This window comes from Pristis pectinata, chromosome 8 (assembly GCF_009764475.1).
Source record: "Pristis pectinata isolate sPriPec2 chromosome 8, sPriPec2.1.pri, whole genome shotgun sequence".
Lineage (NCBI taxonomy): Eukaryota > Metazoa > Chordata > Chondrichthyes > Rhinopristiformes > Pristidae > Pristis > Pristis pectinata.
Window position 1 is genome coordinate 65,247,128 of NC_067412.1, and position 23,011 is coordinate 65,270,138.

The following is a 23,011-nucleotide window of genomic DNA, read 5'->3' on the forward strand; positions in this document are numbered from 1 at the left end:
ATGAAGTTTTATTCACAGCATTTGAAAATTTCCTGGCATAAATCATTGAAATATTCTCCAAATTGTTTAGCAGCAGTAGTTAGCAATATTCTCAATGGCTGAAAATGGGTCAGCTCGACAGAGCAAAAGAAAAATTGAAGTAACTATACCTCCTTTATGTGAGCTAATAAGTTGTTCTGCATTTTCATTAAAGACTTAAAAGGGTGATACAAGTAGCTTTTTAACCAATGACACATTTGGTAATGCAGGATGTGGTATAAATCAGAAAGATGGAGGTGCCTGTAACCAGGAGGATTTTAATCTACATATAGACTAGGCAAACCAAATTAGCAGCAGTACTGTGGAGAATAAATTCATGGACTGTTTTAGAGATAGTTTGCTAGATCAGTATATTGAGGAACCAATGAGGGAACAGACTATTTTAGATCTAGTATTGAGTATCATGTAAATTTAAAGGCAGTGTTAGATGAAAGGGAAATCACAATACTGATAAAAGCAGTAAGCCTGAGAACTGGGAATTCGCAATTCAGCAAAGGAGGACCTTGGCATTGATAATAAAGGGAAAAGTAGAATACAAGAGTAATCTAGCAAAAATTGTTAAAGGAGACTATCAGCTAATGGGAGTTCCTTACCAATAAGGAAATGGTAGTGAAATTAAATGCATATTTTGTCTGTTTTAAAATACTGTTACTTATTCTCAAATAATAATCTGATTGAACAGAGTCACCATGATATATGATGGTGAAATCACATTTGACAAATCTATTAGAGATTTTAGAGTGTGTACTTAGCTTAATATATAAGAGTGAACCAATTAAAGTGTATTTAATTGGTTCACTCTTCCTGAACACCTTCAATAAGGTCCCACAGAAAAGATTTAGTTGAGAAGAATCCACGGTGGCTTCAGGGGGATATAGACTGGTTCAGTGAATGGACAAGAACATGGCAAATGGAATATAACATGGGGTAAAAAAGTGAAGCTGTCCACTTTGGTAACAAAAATAGAATCCCAATGTATATTTTTAATGGTGAGGAAGTGTTGGTGTTCAAAGAAATCTGTGTGACCTTAAACGCAAATCACTAACAATTAAGATGTTGACAATAAGAAATTAGCAAGGCAAATGATATATTGGCCTTTGTTGCAAGAATATTTGAGGGCAAGAGTAGAAATAAATTGTTCCAATTACACAGGACATTGGTCAGGTCTCCTAACCCAAGGAAGGATATATTTGAAATAAAGTGCACTAGAGGTTCACCAGATTGAATCTGGTTTGTTGTTTGAGGAGAGATTAAGCAGAATGAGATTATACTCTGTCAACTTCAGAAGAATAAGAGATGATCTCATTGAAACTTACAAAATTCTTCTGGGACTTGACAAAGTAGATTTAGAAATATTGTTTCCTCTTGCGAGGGTATCTAAAAACAGGTCACGTGTCGCAAACTAAGGAGTCAATCATTCAGGTCAGATGAGATGAATGTTATCACCCAATGGAGTGGTGAATTTTTGGAATTCTCCGCTCGAGGGCTGTGTAAGTTTATTTCTTGAGTCTGTTCAGTAGAGGATTTTTAGATACTGTATTAAGGGAATCAGGAGATATTGGGTGTGTGTGTGGAAACCGGTGGTGAGTAAAAATGTCCTGATCCTGCTTTACTACTTCCTTATGATTCTATTCTATTTTTGATTCTGTTTCTGCCTGTGAACATACTGATTTGCCACCTCAGTAACTAAATGTATGTTTAGATAGTCAGCAAATATTAGTGACCTCCTCAGCAGACCTGAATTTCCTTTACAAAAAATGTGCATACTACTTTTTATTTTGGCATCATAATCCTCCCTTATTGCTTTAAGGATTAGCTAAGTTTAGATGACATAGAATGTGTGTATAAAACTTAACTTTATTGTGCCACCTTTGAACGAATATTGTTTCTATTAGCTGTGTATATCTGAGCGTACATGTTTGTGCTTCATCACATGAGAACTTTTCAGGACAAGTTTATTACAATTTTCAAATTTAGTAACAACACAAGTATTGTAAGTAAATTAATAGATTCAGAAGAAAGGGAAGGAAAGTTGGAAGACAGCACATTCTTCATGCTCTTCCCAGTTCTGTTATTTAAGATAAGTATGTGTAATAATCTACAAATGCTTCATTGAAAAACACAAATTCAAACAGTTGTGCGGGAAACTTAGTGGTAGTAATTTTCTAATGCACATGCACATGCATGCTGTATATCACACAAAGTGGAATTGCAAATTCTGGGCCTCCTGTGTAGCTGCACACAGAACAACCCATTTGTTGTAAAACACAAATTGATCTCCCACCATGGTGGGAGCTTAATAAACAGTGTGGCTGTATGGAGACAGATTTGCACTTAAGTCATAGGAGGAGGATGGGACCAGACGCCAAGGGTTTCTGGGACTTCATCCTTTTGGAGGTGGGCATCTGAACCAGAATTCATAGTCATTGGGTCACCACTATCAAACCCAACTTCACCACCAAGGTCGAAGAAGGACATATCTTGAGGATTCAGAGCTTCACTGCCAATTTCCCAACTTGCCTGAAGTAAAGACCGACTTAAACAAATGGTAAAGCTTCCCTGCATTTGAAGTCCATGCCATTTCTGAAGCATGTAATAATGTTTTAGTGGTGACATAAGTCTTGCTTTGCATACAGACTGATATCCCAGCTGCCTGCCCAGACATCTTTATCATGAAGTGAGGCTCACTTATAGACAGAAAAACCAGTTCTCATCTGGATGAAAAGTTATTGTCCTAAAACATTACTCCTTTTTATTCTCTCTTTGCAGATGCTGCTTGACCTGCTAAGTATTTTCAGATTTGTTTTTTATTTTTATTCCATTAATTTACCCCTTGTTTATGCATTCATATCTTGGTTTCTGTAAGTGTTGTGGTGCTGTTCAAGGTTGGATTTACACTAAACTACTGGTTTGACAATAACAACATTAGGATGCAAAGCACAGTTAGCAAGATCAGAGTTGCATTGTGAGTTGTAATTCTCACAGTACCACTGGAGTGAGCTTTAAGCATGTTTTTCTGCTGGAGTAGATTTTGTTCCCCTTTGACTGCTATTAGATGTTGGTGGACAGTGTTGCCTCACCAGCACACATATAAGATTTTTCAAATAAAACACCAACTAAGCACTCACTAACTCTAGATTCACAGGAATTGCCAAGCCGTGGTGGTCTTGAGAGAACCCACATCATGAAGTTTTATTGCATTCTAGAGTCAGATTAGCTCTAAGTACTGAGCTATGCTTGGGGTTTCACATTTCTGCACTCAAAACAAATTTGCATCACTCTATAATTTACAATGTTATGTAGATGGACGTATTTGCATCCCAAAACAGTCCCATTATCTCAGATAAAATTGAGTCTTAGTCTGAATGCAGGACAGGTTGATCCTAGGAAAAAATAAATCCTGATCTGCATTGCTTCATACCTAGCTAGGGTATTATTTCCCAGATGTTTTGGCTCTTGATCAGCTCTCAACTGGTTCTAAGTATCCACTTCTAATGAAGTTGATAGAAAGTTCAAGAAAGCCATTCATATTCATGCAGCAAAGGTAGGAATTAGAGTTAAGAATTGTAAATTTCCATTGAGCTAGAATTATAAATTGGGGATGTTTATTCTATAGTTCAATATATATGCATGCAAATACATTTTTGAGACTGTGCTCTGGAGATGGAACAACTTTAAGTGGATATTAGCCTCTCTGACATTTTTTTCAAATAAAATGAAGGCTTTAATCCATTGAGAAAACAAAGTAATTAGTTGTGGACACATGACAATAATACTTTCATTCCTATAATGCTCTGGAATGGTATCTTTTTTTTCACTTTAGTATCTGGTACCCACATCAAATCTACTTCAGCAAGCAGACATTTTAGTTTCTGGCCCAGCCTCAAACATGCTAAACTGCAGTGATGTAAATTTTACCATCCACCTCTTTTGTCCTTTGGAGTAATATTGCATCTTGTTGGGAGATTTGTTCTGCAAAATCATTTGAATTGGAAATTGTATAATTTTTTTTAATAAAGAAGTGGGTTAATTGGAATCAACAAAAAAAAACAGCTAGCACTTTAGGCTAGATTTAAATCTATGTTTCAATAACAGAATGATGATAAACCCATCATCGTTGCATCTACTTTGCTTTATTAAATATTAATTTGTACTTTCATATCAGTTGAATAGTATTTCACACTTTTAGATTAGTATCCTTGCTGGCAGGGATACTAATTTAAGCACCCTACTTTTTTGATGCAGTAATTCAAATACAGTTTTCATGTAACCAAGACTGTGAAAATTTGATGTCTTTGAACATCAAGCCAGATTGCACTAAATGGAAAATGAGGCAAAATTGAAAACAATGTACAGCTTGAAAGGTTAATCTTCCTCATATGCAAGCAAGTTCTCCTACAGCAATAATGTCTTGCATTGATGTTTGTGCAGGTTATCCAATATTTAATTTTACTTGCAGTATACAGATTTATGTGGCATGGAATCGGGCTGTTCCAACCCACTGGTGTTTATACTCCATAGGAGCCCTTTCCCATTCCAGTTACTATTTCCAAACCTGCTCTGTGTTATCTTCTTCTCTGTGTATGCATGTAATCTTTTTTAATTGATGGAATAATGTTGAACAACTGCAGAGGGTTAGTACAATATAATCATCAATAACTCAAAGAATTGAGGTGGAATTGGCAAAAGTTGTGGAAGTCAGTGCCTTGTGGAACAGTTGAGAAACATTCTGTGCATTCAATGCCTTTGTAATTTTAAAGACCTACGCAATATCTTTTCCAGAGAAAAGAGCTCCAGTTTTCTCTTTTGTCTTTCCATTTGTTTTTAAATTTTCATTTTTTTCTAACAAATTCCACTTTGACAAATGCCAATGCAATAAATTGCACATCTTAAGGAACTTTAAGAGGCATTTAGACAGGCAATGAACAGGCAGATGGACCATGTGCAGGCAGATGGGATTAGTTTAAATTAGCATTAAGGTTGGAATGGACATCATGGGCTGAAGGGCCTGTTCCTCTTTTGTACTGTTCTGTGTTCTAACATAGCTTTCAAGAAACGGCAGGACCTGAAGTGATTGTCAAAGGATGCTTTAAGTAGTTATGTACTTAAAAGAAATTTTCATAGTAGTGCTTGTGCTGTGGCAGAAGCATTTGAAATGCTAGGCAAAGAAAAGAGTCCTTTAAAAATATTTTCACCACTTTCTGTGTGAATGTTCATGGAACTCTGCGTCTATGCAGCAGATATCAAACAGAATTTACAAGCTGTGACCAGCATTTTCTGCGGAGACGAAACATGTTAATTGCCAGCAGTCAGGGAGAATCCGCTCCATTTCATCACGGAAACTAAATATTGGATTTGATTGTTTGTGTTATTTGCATGTTTCCTTTGCAATTTGTTGTTAAGTGTTCACGTTTCCTGTCAGTTTCTTTGAATTACAAGCATCTAATCCAGATGTAATGTGCAGTGAAGTGACTACTTTCTTAATTCTGGAAAGAAAAAGCTGCAAATATTTCCCACCTTTATTGTATTGGAGAAATCAAATGAGCAAATGGAGTACTGAATTGTGCATTTGGCATGTTTCCATTCAATACCAACACAGATGGCTCTGTTGTTGCAGCGGAGGCAGAAATACTACATTAATGTTTAAAGGGATTAAAAATTCTCTTGGCAGTAGTGGCATATGTTACCACTTAATTGTTGCATTGGATGCTTCCCCTGCTGTTACAAAACCTTCAGTCATTTTGTCTGCTTATAAACTATTGAGACTCTCACATTTAAACCAAGCTTTTGACAACCTTTGTGTTTTGCTAGTGTATTCATACATCTTATAAGCTGTCAATGACTTGTAATAGAACCACATAACATGAGGCATTACCTAATGTAGCAGTACACGCACAAGAAACTTACTTGCCTTGCATTTAAAGTGGGTAGAATTTTGAAAGTTCTGTCCTAATGTGATCCACACCATCTTTGTAAGCAGAAGATCAAATCAAGTAGTGAAAGTTAAACTAAATATAATTTCATTCATCCAAATAATGGATTACAAAATCTAAATTTTTTTTAAAATCTGATTCTTGCGATGTTCAGATAGAAAAATGGATGAATTGCAGTTGCATTTGTTTCATTTCTTAATTGTGCAGGACCATGGTTTATTGTTCTAGCATTATTGACGTGATGTAAATGGTCAATGTTTATATTTGTGCCTGTACGTAGATTGTGAGCAGATTTATTGGCATGTGAGAATGCAGAGGTAATTGTTCAGTGCATAAAGATCAGATCCTTTAAAATATGTGTTAAATAGTTAAGAGTTAAGATTATTTCTGCATTCTGTTAATGCCATTTGGTATTTTTCAAGAATTAGTGTGACTCATTTAAAGACCAAATGTTAAACAGTTTTCCACTGTAAAGGTTAATGCACCCATTTTGCTCTTTCCTGTTGCAAATAATGGTTACGTGCAGAGTAAGGTATTTTAATATTAACTTGGCCAGTATGACATTTAGGTGTGAGGAAGAAATAATGCCTCGCATCCAAAGGAGCAATAATGTAATGCACTCCTTTACAGCAGCATCCATGTCTTTTTTTTCATTTTAATCAGCATAACATATTGTTCTGGATGTTACATGCCACTTTTTGGGTGCTTAATGAGCATCTAACCCTGCAATGTGGTGGCCAAGAATTTTGCAGTCAGTACCAATTGAAAGCAAGTTTGCAGAGTACCTATATTTTTGCCAGTATAGGTAAAAGTGTAGGCTAAAATATACAGTAGGCACTCTGGACTCTTGTAGGTACAGATAATGAGGTTAAACCCGTTTGAAGTATCCAGTGCAAAATCCAGATTACAGCTGATGTACATTGCCCAACTTGTGGTCCTTAATGGGACATACAAAAAAAGGTAAATTTATGAAAATAACAATGTGGAGCCCAGAGGAGCAAAAACCCACTTAAACCAGCTACTTTCAGATTACCTTCCATTCCTCCCTCATCTTGTTTGACTCCCCTGCCCCCCACCCCCACAAACCCAAATTTTATCTTCTTTCCCTTATAGACTTACCTGCTGCTAGCAGTAGCTTAAAGTTCATAGCTTCTTTGGTAGCATGATCTAAAATCCATGCTGTTTAATCCTGTCAGTGGACATGTATTTAATTTTTTCACCTCATTATACTATTTAGTTTTGTCTGTTCCCCCACAGCCATAAATTGTAGTTGTTTTTGATTCCCTCAGCACATAAGGTAGACAAGCATGTCATATCCATCTCACCCATGAAATCAAGGATAGCTACTGCTGAGCTAAAGGTGAATATGTGAGCAGTCACATCAGATTGCATAGTTGTTACTTCCTATGCAAAGTATCCACTGTATATGTTTAAAGTTGATAAATGTGGCTAAAATATTTAATTCTTTCATCAGAACTGAAATGCACCAGGTCTTGATCTGTACATAAATATAGAATTCTCTAATTTCAGATAACCTGCTCTCCCTTCTGTCCCTTTCTCTCTCCTTCTGTTCTATCCAGGTCCTCTCTCACACACACCCTTCTTTCCAGCCCCCACCACCTGTCACCCAGTTTCTTTCCCCTTCCCCATTCACTCTATCTACCCATCACCCACACACTCCTCCCACTGGGACCCCTCCCCACACTGTTCCTGCCTGCCCACCCCAGCTCTCTTACTTCACCTTCCTTTTTTAAATCAGGTTCCATAATCTGCAGCCCTTTTGTTGTTTCCACCTATCACCTCCCAGCCTCTGTCACTTTCTCCAACCCTTCTCTCCCCTACCTGACTCCATCTGCTAATCAACTCCTCCTAACCTGCACCCTTGCCAGCTCTTGCCCCAACCCTCACTTCTTTATACAGGCTATATCCCCACTACTCTTTCAACCCAGATGAAGGGTCTCATCCAGAAACGTCAGCTGCCTATTTCCTTCCACAGATGCTGTCTGACCTGCTGAGCTCCTCCAGCAGTTCATTTTTTGCTCCATATTCCAGCATCTGCAGTTGATTGTGTCTCCTTGATCTATATACTATTTTTTCTTTTAGGTGGACTTGCAAAATGATGTACCAGTTCACGAAATTAGTGAATGCAATTAAGATTTTAGCATAGTAGGAAGTCAATTACAAGACAGAGTAAAGATAAGCTAAAACCACAACATAATGTTGAACAATTCAGAGTAAATGTACATGAGGAAAATTTACTAGTAAAACACATTAACCGTCATTGCACTCTGTTATTTTGTCTAAATTAGTTTGGCTTTTAGTATTGCAGATTACCTCATCTGTAGCACCAGACTGTTGGACTGGAACATCAAAGTATGAAACATAACCACCTTTAGTTTTAAAGTTCTGAGTCTTGATGAAGTGAAAAATTGATTCTTTGGTCCAAGCACGGACTGTTTCTTCCAATGTAGAGCTTATCTCTGAATGATAGAACCTTAGAAGGAAAAGTGTAGTCAGATGTATAGTGAATTTAAAAATAAGCTTCATTGGCTGTAAATCAAGTTGAGGTGATAGAATTAGGAATGATTGAAGTGAAGGGGGTAAACAACAAAATCAAGGGATTTTAATTTGATTTATTGGTATGTTTTGTTGAATAGTATTGATACTGTTTTTTTAAAAGAAAAAAAGGTACCTTTTTATATTTAGATGGTTGTACTAGAACCAGGAGTTGTTTTAACATGCGGGCTGTGAACTGAACCAGTGACAAGAATTTAAAATCTTCATGCCATGCACGGCAAAATATCACAATTGATAAAAAAAATAATATCCTGCATTATTGTTTTCTTAAATTTAAGACACAGATTGTGTGTATATCGTAGATTTCACAGATACCAATAAAAGTAATTTGATGCCAAAGCCACAATTGGAAACTTAAGTGCCAAAAGCTGTCTTTTTACCCCAATCTGGAATTGATCTAAAATCATTTAATCGCGGTGTGGATTGTTTGATTATATTTTCAAAAAAGATTCATGAAAAGCTATTTTAGAATTACAACACTGTTTCCATTTTATTTTTGAAGTGATCTTGTAGGAGGAGAAAATATTACAATTTCTGTTTACAATTAAAAATCGCATTTGCCAGTCTTAAGTGATATGAATTATTTTTTATCCTAAGGCTTAATTCAACTTAGCCAAGACTGATGAGCTAAAAGTTCCCTCCATTCTGCTGGCTATAATGATCCATCTGAAAGTAAAGTTAGGCAGCTTTAATATAGCCAGCAGCACAGTTGTCCCTAGTTCAGCGCTAATTATCAATCGCATGCAGAAAGGCCACAGAGCTGCTGATGTGGGAAGTAGTTGAAGTATTGCATGAATGTGCAACTGATTGTTTCTCTGGGCATGTGGCTGAGGCAGAATAGAGGGAACTTATGTTTGCAACTTGTTGGAAGAGCTTGATGTCAGCATTGAATGCCAGAAGTACAAAGAATTCCATCCCGCAGAACTATCATTCATCAACCCAATACACAAGAACATTTCTTGGAAATAACATGGAAATTATTCCATTTTTTGAGGGGAACTGGCATTCATAAATGAATGAATATATCTGTCTGTTGGAATTGTATAGTTAATTTGAAAGCATTTCTTATGGTAAAATACTTTGACAAATTAACTTGAATTTTTTTTTGAAAGGTAATAATTATATAGTTAATCTAATTTGCAATTCGCGCTTGCTTTAGTAGCGTGAGGAACATGCTTTCCAGTTTAAGATATATTTTCAGTTATTTTGCTCAGAAGATAATTAGGAACGGGGGGGGGGGGTGCATGTTACAGAAAACTAACATGGATATAACAAACACTCAATCTTCAGTTTACCGCCTGCACCCATTCAAAATTGTTTCCAGTGACTTTGGTGTACTAGAGAACCCCTTTGTAGAAATTAATTTAATGGAGATTTCCTTTGTGGTTATAATTATGGTTAGCTATTATGTTTATGTGCACAAAAATTGTTCCTTATTATATGTGTCTGAAGTGGGAAACATTGGTAGTTGATTTTCAACTTGTTATTTTTACGGAAAACCTAAATTCAATGAAAACCCAAGTTTAATGTGTTTTTGTTTCAGATTTACAAGCTAGATCATATTGACCTTAGTGAGCATAATGATCATTAAATTTTAGAACTAATACTAAACAAGCTATAAAATGTTGGGTCTTCCCTAAATATTCTCTTAGGTTAGTGTCACTGGTCTGGCCAGCGAATATTAAATTTGATATTAACTGCAAGCAGTTTTCACCAGGTACCCAACAATAAATTTGTTACCTTGTCTGGGTAATTGAAAAACACCTTCACACCCAATGTGTTGAGAAGCTCTTTTATCTTGCTGTTAGTCTGTGGAAAGGGTAACAAACTATAAAGAGATATATATATACTAGATGGTAGGCTTTTGGAATCCAGACAACTGAAAGGATATTCTGATTTTATAAAAAGGAATGTCATGAAGGCCTTCTCTGAAACAGAGATAGTAATGATGAAATATATTTTCTAACTGTCTTGTATGCATTATGAAATCACTCTTTTATTGTGAAGGTGTGGCGTGTTCTTGTATTATTACATAATGATAAGCTGTATTAACTCACCCAAGTGATTAATTATACTTGTTGCTATGAGATTTGTAATGAAATAAAACAGCTTAAGGATTCATTTCTAGCCTCCCCTCACAGTATATTTTGAGAGAAATTGAAGAATGTATTCAAAAGGCATAGATATCAGAATTTTTCCTAAGGGAGTGCAATTGTTACATGCTATCTTAAAAATTAATTCACAGCAATATGAGTCAACTCCCAGATCACTTGCATTCAGCAAAAAATTGTAGCACCAAGGAAAGACATTGGTAACTATAGTTTCAGCTGGGTCACCTTGGTAAAAATCTGACTTGCACAATCTTTGATAGCTCAGATACGGAGGTTGTGGGCAATGGTTAATTTTCCTTTATTTTAAGAACATTATTTAATATATGTTAAAGAAACAGACCAACAAAATGTCCTTGTTAAAGAATGCTTGTTTACCTCAATCTTTACATCAGTACTTGGTTTAGGGTATCAATAAAGGGTGAATGCTATTGATGTATCACTTCAATCTTAATTTTTATGCTCACTATTAATAATTTATCAACCAAATGTATGTGTTTGTTTCACAGTGGCCGGGCTCATTTATTCCTCCCTTTTTTCTATTATCGTTTCCTGACCTTAAGGTATGCGTCTAGGAGAAATCCTTACTGCAGGTAGGTAAAACATTTTTTTCCATCTGCCATTGCTGATGTGTTTGAACAGGGTGATCACTGTTACAAAGTGTACAAAGTAATGTCTAGATGGATGATCTTCAGAAGTGCTATATTCACCCCTAAACATTACACAACATTAGTTAAACTATTCTTGCTGCAGTTCTTATAGATCAGGTTGCTGGACACAATTTCATAAGGCTTGAAGTTTTGAACAGACCAAAATAGAGCATTTTATATTCTGGTATCTGTTTGAAATATCTTGAAATTGCATGAACATTTTTCAGTTTATGTCAATGTTCAAATAACATGTTTTTAATCATTTGGACATTTAAATGTGAATTCAGGTAGAAATTACACTTATTTTTTCATATTTGTTCAACTGAATCAAAGTCACCTATTTTAAAGAATTTCTAAATCATATCTTGAGAGGAAAGGGGATAAAAATATTGCTTTGTACGTCTATTTTAGGTCATCACTCTGATCCCTCATCATAGGCTTTGCACCTATCCCACGTTGTAAGCCATCCAACAGTAATATTCTTTCACTTGGTTACAGCATATTTTCCAATATAATTTCCTTAAAAACAATGTGGTTTGCAAGATTTAGCTTAAGTTTTTTAATTTTAAAATCTTAGTATTTGTCATAAAAGCAGAATTTAAAATATGTATACTTGTGTTCACAGAAAGCCAATAGAATTGTTTCAAACATTGCAGAATTTAACAGTAAGATGCTTGTGGAGAGAACGTCTCCTCTTGTGGGAGAATCTTGAACTAGAGGTCACCCCTTTAAGACAGATGAGATGATTATTTTTCTCTGGGGATCTTTTGGAACACTCTTCCTTCAAGGGCACCGAAAGCAGATTGGGTGGGTGAAGCCAAGTGGGTGAAAGGGTACCAGGAGTAGATGGAATGTTGAGGATACAATTGGGTCAGTCACCATCTCAATGAATAGCACTGTAGTGCAAGAGGCCGATTGGCAGCATCCTGCTCCTAGTTCATTTGTTCGTATGACTGTAAACTTAAGAATGTAGTAGTGTTAAAAGAAATGAAAATGCTGGAAATACTCAGCTCATTAGGCCGCATCTGTGGAGAGACAAAACAGAGTTAACATTTCAGCTTGATGACCTGTCATCAGAACTGGGAAAAGTCGGAAGTGAAACTAGTGATAAGTTGTATGGAAAGGGGGAGGGCCAGATAGAACAGAAGGGAAGGTCTGTGATAGGATGGAGATTGGAAAAGTGAATAGTGGTCATGCTAACTTAGAGGGTGGTCAAAGTATTGTCTAGAAGAAATCTAAATTGTAGTTGAAAACCTGTTTCATTTCTTTGCCCAGTCCTGATGAAAGCTCATTGACCTGAGCTGTTAACTTTTCTTCTTCACAGGTGCTACCAGACATGCTGAGTATTTTCAGTTTTAATTTCAGGTTTCTGAGGTCCACAGTCTTTTGCTTCTGTATAAGAATTAAATAAATTTGCTACACCTTTTCATTTGTCATTTTCCAGACAGCACACATTTGGTTTGATGTCATTGATAGAGCTTAGTCTCACTGAGAAGTACCTTCTCAATGGAAAATGTTGGCAACATGTCCAGCTGTTGGAATGATGGATTAAATTAGCACTAAACCTGCTATTGATAATGTGACTGAATTAATCTCTTCAGGAAAAATTTTATCTATGTGCTGTAAGGTTCAGGTAACTGAATCTTAGGAGTATTGGATCTTAGTATTGAAATGCAAGGTGCTCCTCTAGATTATTTAATGCATGATGCCAACACTGGAAAATTACAGGAGAATACAGTAAATCTTCTACAAAGTTATGATACATTATGAAGGAGAAATTTAATTTGGCAAATCGGAAACTTTGGAGGAACAGTGGAAGTCATTGGAGCATTAACCAAAGTCATCTCATATCACATAGAAAAATATAAAATCTGAGTTGACAGGAAAAGAGTTGAAGAGTGAAGATAAGAGGATCACCAATCAGATGACAAGCTTATCGCTCTATTTTCATCTTGAAGTAGGAAAGATGTGTCAGAAGCACTTCCCTAGATATGTGCCTTTGATGGAGAAAATTGAGCGTTATTGAGGAGAAAATAGAGAGCTCAATATACATGAGGAAACTAATCATCTTGGAAACAGTTCCAGCGAGTGAAGGATGTGGTAGAATGAGGTTGATGTCACCAAATGTAAGGGCTGTTTTGTTGGTTGAACTTGCAAAGGGCATGATGAAATTGTCTCCAAGCCTTACATTAAAATTTTCTTGACCCTATTATAGGGCATGGAAGGGATCATTGTTTAGTAATGCAAGCTGTGACCCGAAAGCATATTCTCTGAGGGAAGTTGTCTAATTGGTTGTATTGATTTTCTTTTTAATTAAGGCTGGGTTGAGAATATAGTTGAGAGGAGACTATTGATGTGGGGAGGAACAATAAGAAAGAATAGACCTGGAAGTTACTAGATGATGTGATTTGAAAGGAATCTAAAAATCTCTGAAATTTGGTGCAAATTTTGTTGATTCCTTTAGAAATAGATTGTTATAGTCACTTTGTTTTAGCACAGAGATCTAGAATCCTTCGACCAACTTGTACCTATCTGGATATTCAATAAAGTCTGAAGTGACAATAGACAGCACTGCAGTTGCATGGTGATAAAGAATTACCATAACTATTCCAGTGAATTGCATGAAACAATTTGGGCAGTGACTGTGGGAACAGACTGAACTGCAGCCGTAGAATTTGAGCTGAACACGTATCTGTGAACGCCATCCATTCATAGGAGCAAACCAAGAGAGCCATCTGTGAATTTCATGCAGACACAGTAAATAGTCAAGTTACATATGCAGTCTGAATTCTTGAACTACCCTCGGCATCATATTTAAAAAACAATTAGCACCGAGGTGCAATTAGTTAGTAGTGAATCATTGAATTTCTAAAGGCAGCAGATGGATTATATGTATGACAGTGAAAAGGAGACAATATTTGAGATATATGTCATCTAATGCCCATTACAGGAGAGAATGGAAAGCAGCAACTGTTTAAATCTGTTGAAGGATGAAGCATAAATGGTTAAACCTGGGTTGTTGCAATGCCGAACCTGATTTTAAATCGATCATTGATGAAAAATGAATAGCAAATGTCAAACAAAGGAAGTCCTTAGTACAAAGCTAAAGGAATAGACATGTTGCAGAGTATGACCAATTTGTCATTAATAATGACAAATGTTGCCGAATGAATATAGCCAGTCCCATGAATCTGCATACCATATTTATTGCTGATTCAGTTAGTCACTTTGGAAAAACAACTCAAATTATGATAATAGAACATTACAGCACAGTACAGGCCCTTTGGCCCATGATGTTGTGCCGACTAATGTGAAAGCTCATTCTGAGAATAGTTTAAATGACAAATTTTACAAAATGCTGAGAATACAAAATAGCCAATTAAATGATAGGTGCTTCTGCCAAAAGGTTGCAGTGAAGATTATTTAATATTGATTGCATCTTACAGTTGCAGCTGAGATTTGGGTGTCCAAACTTATGTATTTTGGTGCAAGGATAATTTTACTGTGTTTGTAACAACAAACAGATAATGTGATTCAAATTAACTAATCACCTGATGGTATTATTATATTCAATAATAATCCTAAATGAAGAACTGTTTAATGTCATGACTGAAAGTAAGTTGCACATCAAAAATTGATACAACTATGCAGAATACAATCCATCAGCTATCTATTGATTAAAAATTTCTCTCATTTTCCCGATGTTGAGTGTTGTGGTCATCACCATTTGCAGATTGATAATTTATCCTGGCTCTTCAACTTCTGTGTTTCCTTTGAGAGTGAGCAATACTGTAGAGACCAGTTGTTTCTGTATCCTTGCAACACCCCTTTTGCAGTATTGTGAGGAAATTTAGTCATAGAAGCAGGCCGTTTGGCCCTCAATGTTTGTGCCAGCCATCAATTACCTATCTCTACTAATCCCAGTTTCCAGCATTCAGCACATCGTCTTTAATGCTATGATGTTTTAAGGGCTCATCTGAATATTTCTTAAATGTGGGGGGCATTACTTCCCCCACCAGCCACAAAGGCAGTGTGACCCAAATTTCAACCATCCTCTGGATTTGAAGAAAAATCTTCCACACATCCCTTCTAAATCTCCTACACCTCACTTTAACGTATGCCCGCTAGTTATAGACACCTCTTTGAAGGAGAAATACTGTATCTATGCCCCCTGCAATTTTGTATACCTCAGTCAGGTCCACCTTCTTCACTCCAAGGAAAACAAACCCGAGCCTATCCAGTCTCTCCTGTCACTGAAATGGTCCATCCCAGGCAATGTCCTGATAAATCTCTTCTGCACCCTTTCCAGTGCAATCACATCCTGGTGGTTAGGTAGTGTCAGAGGTTGTGACCCAGGATGTTCCAGAAGCTCCTGTTATTGGGCACTCCCAGGACAACAAAAACATCTCAGCTCTGTGACGTATTAAGACACAAGCCAGCCAAGGAATCACACACTTTCCCTTCTCTTTCTCCTACCCACTCCTACTCTGTAGTGAGTTGCATCTAATGCTTTGTTGGTATCACACTGTCATACCCACCTAGGGCATCCGTTACTGTGCATTGAGTTTCTATGTCTTATTCTCCTACAGTTTTTCCCTTTCTTTAAAAGTTTTCTTTTCACAAACTTAGCTACTTCCTTAAAAGTTTTATGGATTCCACTTCCACCATTGTTTCAGGCAGGGCATTTTCTGGCTTGACAACTCTTTGATTTAAAAGTATTCTGTCAAACATTTGCTTTGTATAGATTATGACCTTGCATTTCTGCAGACAGTGGAAACATATTTTCCTATCAAAATGCTTAATGATTTTGAGATGTTGGATGGCATAAAGAATGCCTGCATTTTTAAATTAAACCATTTGCTTCATTTTTTGAAGCAGTGCCCCATGCAGTTGTAACAATAAGATAAACAATAACATTTAACAGTAAAATAGATGTTCATAGTTTTATATTGTTGACTTTTTTAAAAAAAGTTAGATCTATAATCATTTAGAACAACTTTAAATAAAATATTAAATGCCATTTTTGAAAAAATACAAATTATTCCCTTTCTTCCCCACAGCCTTAAAATCTCCATTCAAATGCAGTGCTTGTGGATCCTGCTCCAGGTCTGACTTGGCACAGGATCTGAGAGCTTGTGCTGGGAAATCTCAGCCAGCTCCTGCTACACTGCTGGGCTCCGTGGGGAATCCAGTGGCACAAAGTAGCCAAGAAATTGTGGCAGAGCTAGGCTAGTAAGCTCAGGATATTCCGTGTTTGTGCAGGTGTTAAAACTTCTGGGCACCTCTGCCGAGAAATGCAGAACTACCCCAAAACCCACCAAATTTCAGGCCATTATTTTGATTCAGTACCAATGCATAAAACCTGTGCTGGGCATTATTTAAAACAAATGGTACATTCTTTTAGCCAGAGTAAAGAGAAAATATGTATAAAACTGCAAAGATGTAGGAACTCAACTGTCACGACTAATGGGATTGAGCTTCTACAAATGGAACCAAAGTCAATGTTGTGTGTAATGTGTACTGATGCACCTTGTCAGCCAGTCAGAATTATACAATAGTCTAGGGTGCAATCAAATTTTCATTAAATGTCAAAAAAATTCTTTCTAACCCAATTGCCCGAGCTGAAATTATCAAGGGCTTCAGCAGCTTCTACTCTCTCGTTACTTTGAATGTCTGCATCTAGCGCTGCCCATCTGCCTATTGATTGGTAGGAAGCCCAGAATGGGAATTCCATCTCATTAATCATGTCACAGAACAGGGATTAAGACAAGTCTTTGGTTTAAGCTTCACAGCATCTGACCATTGCCCATCAGTGCGTTTGATAGCTGATGATATGCAAAGAATGCCTGAAGCCCCATGAGGTCATCTGCCAGCAGAACTTCTGAACAGCCTTTCTTCACAACTTGGCAAGTGCAACTGGATAACATTGTTTTTAGCACTGAAGGCCAAAACAGGAGAATGCATTAAATAAAACACTATCATTATCAATCTTCAAAAGTTTTCTGTTATTAATTGTTCAGTTAAAAGTAAGCATTCTGGATCAACTCCTTTTGTACTGAACCAGACTAATGAATGTAATTACCATAATTCTCTACATCAGAATATATTTAGTTTCCTAAAAATCAAATGGTTTAAGTTTGTTTTTACCACTGTGGGATGAAGCTCCTGCTGTTACTTGAGGACTGATAGATTTCTAAGCCTAACAGAAATCAATGTAGCATTGTTATTCACTAAAAGCTTTCAGTAACAGTGCATTTTTTTTTATTAACAATGCAATAAAGTGGAAAATGAATTTTATTAATTTATGGAAAAATGTCAGCACTGTGGAGATGCAGCTTCTCAATGCCCTTTCCCTTCTTTTCAACTTGCCCAATTACGGTTTAATTTATACCATTGCAATACCTGAAAGAATACACAGTGGAAAATGCAGGGAATGGAAACTGTTCTAGGAAAAGCTGTAGAATGGAACATGTATTTAATTTCAGTTGGATGGAAATGATTGATGCCATGCAAGTTTTTACCAGTGAGATGCATTCATTGACTTGTGCCTTATTTTTTACCCTCTGATTTTGGTCTAATACTCATTTTGAAAACTCAATCAATTTGTTTATGTGCATGGCCCAGGGAGTTTAAAAATTATAAGCATAAATGCACCTTCATCAAGCTGCTTTGCTTGTATCTGCTGCTGTATTGATTGAAGCTGTCATGGAGCAATGAATCCTTTGATTGCATTCCAAATCCAAGCACGGTTAATGTGTTTGCTGTCATTGGAAATTCTGAGTATTAATAAAGCAGCGAGTGGGGGTGTTGGTAATAAAATAAATCCATTTACAGAAATACATGCATTGAACATCAGTTGCGAGTGTCTGTATTGGTTACAACGGTTCTGTTTTTCTTAACTCACAAACCCCTTTTTTTAATAATATGAATTGCTGACTTGTCTGATGAGTCAGAAAGGTTAATTTTGCATTTAAAATCTACATGATTTGGGCTTCCATGTTAACATCAGTGAAGAATTTAAAATTAATTTTCAAGTGTTTAGATGGAAAACTCCCCTCATTACTTTGACCCCCACATGACCTCTCTGCAGTACCTCTTTTGTGTTAGAAACCAGAGGGTGTGGGGAGTAGTGGGCTGCTTACCGCTGGTTTTTGGAACTCTGGCTAGTGGAGTGCGTTCTGTTTAAGGCACTGACCCTCGTTGCACACAGTCTCAACACATTATAGCAACTGTTAATTTAGGTAATGCTATATGCATGCAGTGTGAGAAGTATGTGGAGTGGCCAGCTGATGGCGTAAAGCCACAGGCAATACTAAATTCATACAAGCACTGCCAAATTGGGCTATGTCAATGAAGTTGCTGCACTGTTAATAGCAGGAAAAGACCGCGCCCTCATTCACTGTGTAAAGGGGTCATCAGTTATTTATATCAAGGGGGTTGAATTGCAGTTGTGGAGCCTGTAGAGAGATTGAAATCTTGGATAGAGAAGAGATCATTTATTTCTGAAGCCTTTATACACTGTTTTGCCAACAGACATGGTCACATCTCTTTGCCACAGGATTTGGGCAGTGACAACTGACAATACAATTTACAGCCCATTTGCCTATCAGTAAGGGTCATAGAAGCTTGGTTTGCCTAGAGAGCTGAGTTCATCATTTCAGGAAATAAATAGAAGGTTCTCTGAGTGGGGCTACCTGATGAAGGAGAAGGAGGACCACAAATTTCCAGTGAGGAAGTATATACTCCAGTCAGGAGCACTTCTCAGAAAATCATGCAACTGCGAACCTGTGCCATAGGAGGCAGTTTTTCTCCAAGGTACTGGTCATGGAATTCTGCCACATCATGCAGATGCAGTTACAGAATAGGGCCCTGGCCATCCTACTCATGAAGTAAAGGGGACTTTGGCATTTAATTTCTTTGCCACAGATCTGAGGCCATAAAAGCTGACTTCACAATTTACAGCCCACTTCCCTACCAGTAAGGTCATTGAGACTTGGTTTGTCAGGAGAGCAGAGTTCATCATTTCCCTTGAAAAGAAAGGACAGAGCCTCCCTGCAAGGAGTTCCTGGGCTTTGCAGTCTTCCCCCAGCCCAGAGGTATGTGTTGGACTCTCAAAGCGCACTGTCATAAATGTGCAAATCTCTTGCAGCAAGGAAGAGTGATCCTTTGAGTTGTGAATTGCCTCAAGTTGCTTTGCAATTCTGCTGCTTCACCATCCGCTTCATGGAAACGCCCTCTCATCCTTAACCTTCCAGTGCTTTTCATGTTGCTGTATTTGCACTTTACTCACTAAACGTACCACAGAAAGTTAAAGCCAATGATTAATAGCTTAACAATCATCCTAATGAGGTGATCATTGCTAATAGCAGCCAATCTCAGAAAGTGAAAAATAAAAAGTGCATTGTATTATTTGTTCAAGTTGTGAATGGATTTAATTTTAAAATGGTCAATTTTTTCTCACTTTTTCTCTTTATTCTCTGTGAATACCTCTCTCAAAACCCAATCTTTCTCTGCCTCTCTTTTTCTGTACTGCAGTTATATCGAATTCACCTGCTATAATTTGTACTACTTCAGTGCTTTGGTCCTTTCTCAATCTTTTAATCTGGTCAGTTCCCGTCATTCAATGTTGTTCCCAGCATTCACCAATGTTCCTTTTACCCTTGCAGCCCTGTTATCAGCTCACACATCCAGCCACATATGGGGTAAAAATCTTTCTGCGCCAAAGCGCACAGAAAAATCTAATAAACCTGGCCTGCTATCAGATAACTTGCTCTGGGTAATTCTGGAGCAGTAAAAGAAATCAATTTTTCAAGTTTTGATGGGTAAATACTAAATATGTACAGTTCCTGCTAAGTATGTATATTGTGCAAAAATTCTCAATATCGTTGGATAACAAGTTTTTAAAACATAAAATGAAGATAGAATTTCTCAGTCAATTTTTCATCAACTTGGATTTCGTGGCCCCATTCGCAGCTTTTTAAACTTGTTTTGAGCAAACTCAAATTATGAAATAAAGGTTCAGGCTATTGCAGCATGGAATGTCTTGGATACTGGTCAACTGTATTATGTTGGACTCTGCCCGTATGTGAGCAAAATGTGACCTTATGACCCTGTTTTATGATAAATAACTTCATAATGCAGGTTATTATCATAAATGGAAATCTGTTACAGCATTTAAACACAAGGAAAACACCTGATCATTAATAGTTTAATTGGGATCATAAATTCTTCAATGAGTCTATAATGTATTTAGAGGATGCTGTGAGGTGATTTATTAAATATTTTAATTTTCCTACATTAATTTGATCAATTCCACTGAAGTGAACAGCCATTCTACATTAGCCAGATGAACAGACTTGTAAGTAGACAGGACATCCACTCAATATAAAATGGATAGGCCTTTAATTTATTGCTTTGCTCTGCCTACATTGTCTTGCATGGCAGATATGTGTGTTATGCTTTGAAGTAACTAACTGGCCTTCTACTCTGTATTAACAGGACATTGTTTTATGAGCTTCGAGTGGCAATAGAGCAGCTGACAGCCAGACCTTCCTGTCCAACTTTCCTCCGAAATGCATGTCACAAAGCTATAAAGCTCATCTGTAAGCTGGCTCCAGGGTCATAGAGTTCGAGATTCTCCTTAACATCAGTTGATTTTCAAATGGTGACATTCTTTATACTTTAGAATTCCGTGGAATATTCCTGTAGTTTCTGTTGTGTATGTTTTGATTTTGGTTTGCTTTTAAGGAATGACGTCTGAAGTTTGTGTATGTTGACGTTTTACGTTCTTATTTTCATATGATGAAGTTTGCCTTTTTAAAAGTATGTTTGCATTTGATTAAAAGGCAATGAGAATGGATTTTATATGAATGTGGGTACACAATTTGTTCTGAGGATTGTGTGCATTGTCCATTCAAGTGCAAAACAGGCATTGGGTTACTATGGCACCTATGCATCCCTTGATCATCCATTTTCTTGCATTTTTTTCAAAAGTAAATGTAACCCAAATATGCAATACCTTTAACATCTACCCTTCATGTGGAAGAAAAATCACCATTGTTGCATCACAAGAATTTAAAATGATACTAGGGAGTAGGTTATTAGTAAAAGATTGGTTATTTAATGCTAGGTTAGTGTAAACCTTGACTAAAAGTTGCATGTTTGATAGGTGTAGATATTTAAAGAAATGTAGGGCTAGATCCTAAATAATTACTGTAAAGTACACATAAAGCTTATTGCTCAGGCTCTCCTCGTAGTTTGTTGGAACAAATGACCTCCATTTTCTCAGCTCACCCTCAGGGATTGATAGCTTTTAAGTTTTTGTTTAATGAGGTTAATAAATTAAGGTGATAACTCTGACACATTGTAAGAACCTTCCAAAGAAGTTTTACAGGTCAGCTTTGTATACCAGCGGTCTCTTGAATATTTCATGTATGTGTCAATAACATTACTGTGAATAGGTATCTCCCAGAAATACTATGAAGGTCAATTCTGTTTTGTCAGGTTACCATGGAAGGTGTTACAGTGATATGTTTTCTGATGCAGGGGACCTTATTTTTCCCATCACTTTGAATAATTTTAAGATGTTTCTGGGATGCAGCTGTATTGGTGAATTTAAATATATAACTCTCTAGATAAAGATTTCTTCTAATTTGGACAATGGAATTATGTTTGACTGCACATCTGTGTTTGCACTCAGTATCTGCAAGCCAATCAATAACTAAAGCAAAAGCAATAAAACTCTGGACACAGGAAACCTGTAATAAAATCATGGTGGAAATTCTCAGCCGATCAGGCAGCATCGCGAAGTAATGATGCAGCTTTACAAAACTCTGGTTAGACCACACTTAGAGTACTGTGTCCAGTCCTGGTCGCTTCATTATAGAAAGGATGTGGAGGCGTTGGAAAGGATGCAGAGGAGATTCACCAGGATGCTGCCTGGATTAGAGAGAATGGATTATGAGGAGAGACTAAAGGAGCTAGGGCTTTACTCATTGGAGAGAAGGAGGATGAGGGGAGACATAGAGTGGACAGCCAGCACCTCTTTCTCTAGGCACCAATGCTTAATACAAGAGGGCATGGCTTTAAGGTAGTTGGGGGGGGGGGGGGGGGTGGTGGTGGGGAGTTTAAGGGAGACGTCAGAGGGAGGTTTTTCACCCAGAGAGTGGTAGGTGCATGGAATGCGCTGCCTGGGGTGGTGGTGGAGGCTGATACATTGGTCAAGTTCAAGAGATTATCTTAAATTCCTCCATATGCTTATTTAACAGAGGGATATGTGGGAGGAAGGGGTTAGATAGTCTTAGGAGTGGTTTGAAGGTTGGCACAACCTGGTGGGCCGAGGGGCCTGTATTGTGCTGTATTGTTCTGTGGTTCATCTGTGGAGCTCGATAACATGGAAGCTTAACTCTAATTCTTTCTCCTAAGATACTAGTGGCCTGCTCAATGGTTTTTCAGCAGGACTGTCACTACTCCACTGGTACCAGTTTAAACTGAAGAGCAGGTAATTTCAGCTGTCAGTTTAACATTGATTTTAAATGTAATATTTCTTAAAAATCTAAATCATGTGAAGAACATGTGCAGGATATTATAAATGTGACCCCTGAAGTTCTTCCACAATTTCCAACTTTATGCACACTGTACCCTGACATGGAGGGTCAGTTCTGACGTGACCACAAAATAGGAACTAATGGAGTGGCACATTTTC

At 37.1% G+C, this 23,011-nt stretch overlaps 1 protein-coding gene across 1 annotated transcript in view; it reads left to right on the top strand.

The window, feature by feature from the left end:
- The window catches only part of LOC127573393 (transmembrane protein 33-like), a 93,791-nt gene extending 71,417 nt beyond the window's left edge, over positions 1–22,374 (top strand). Inside the window, exons 7-8 of the mRNA XM_052021575.1 lie at positions 11,167–11,250; positions 20,806–22,374. Coding sequence (XP_051877535.1) covers positions 11,167–11,250; positions 20,806–20,932 — 211 coding nt within the window. The 3' untranslated portion in view covers positions 20,933–22,374. The remainder of the gene's footprint in view (positions 1–11,166; positions 11,251–20,805) is intronic.
- The last annotated feature ends 637 nt before the right edge of the window (positions 22,375–23,011 follow it).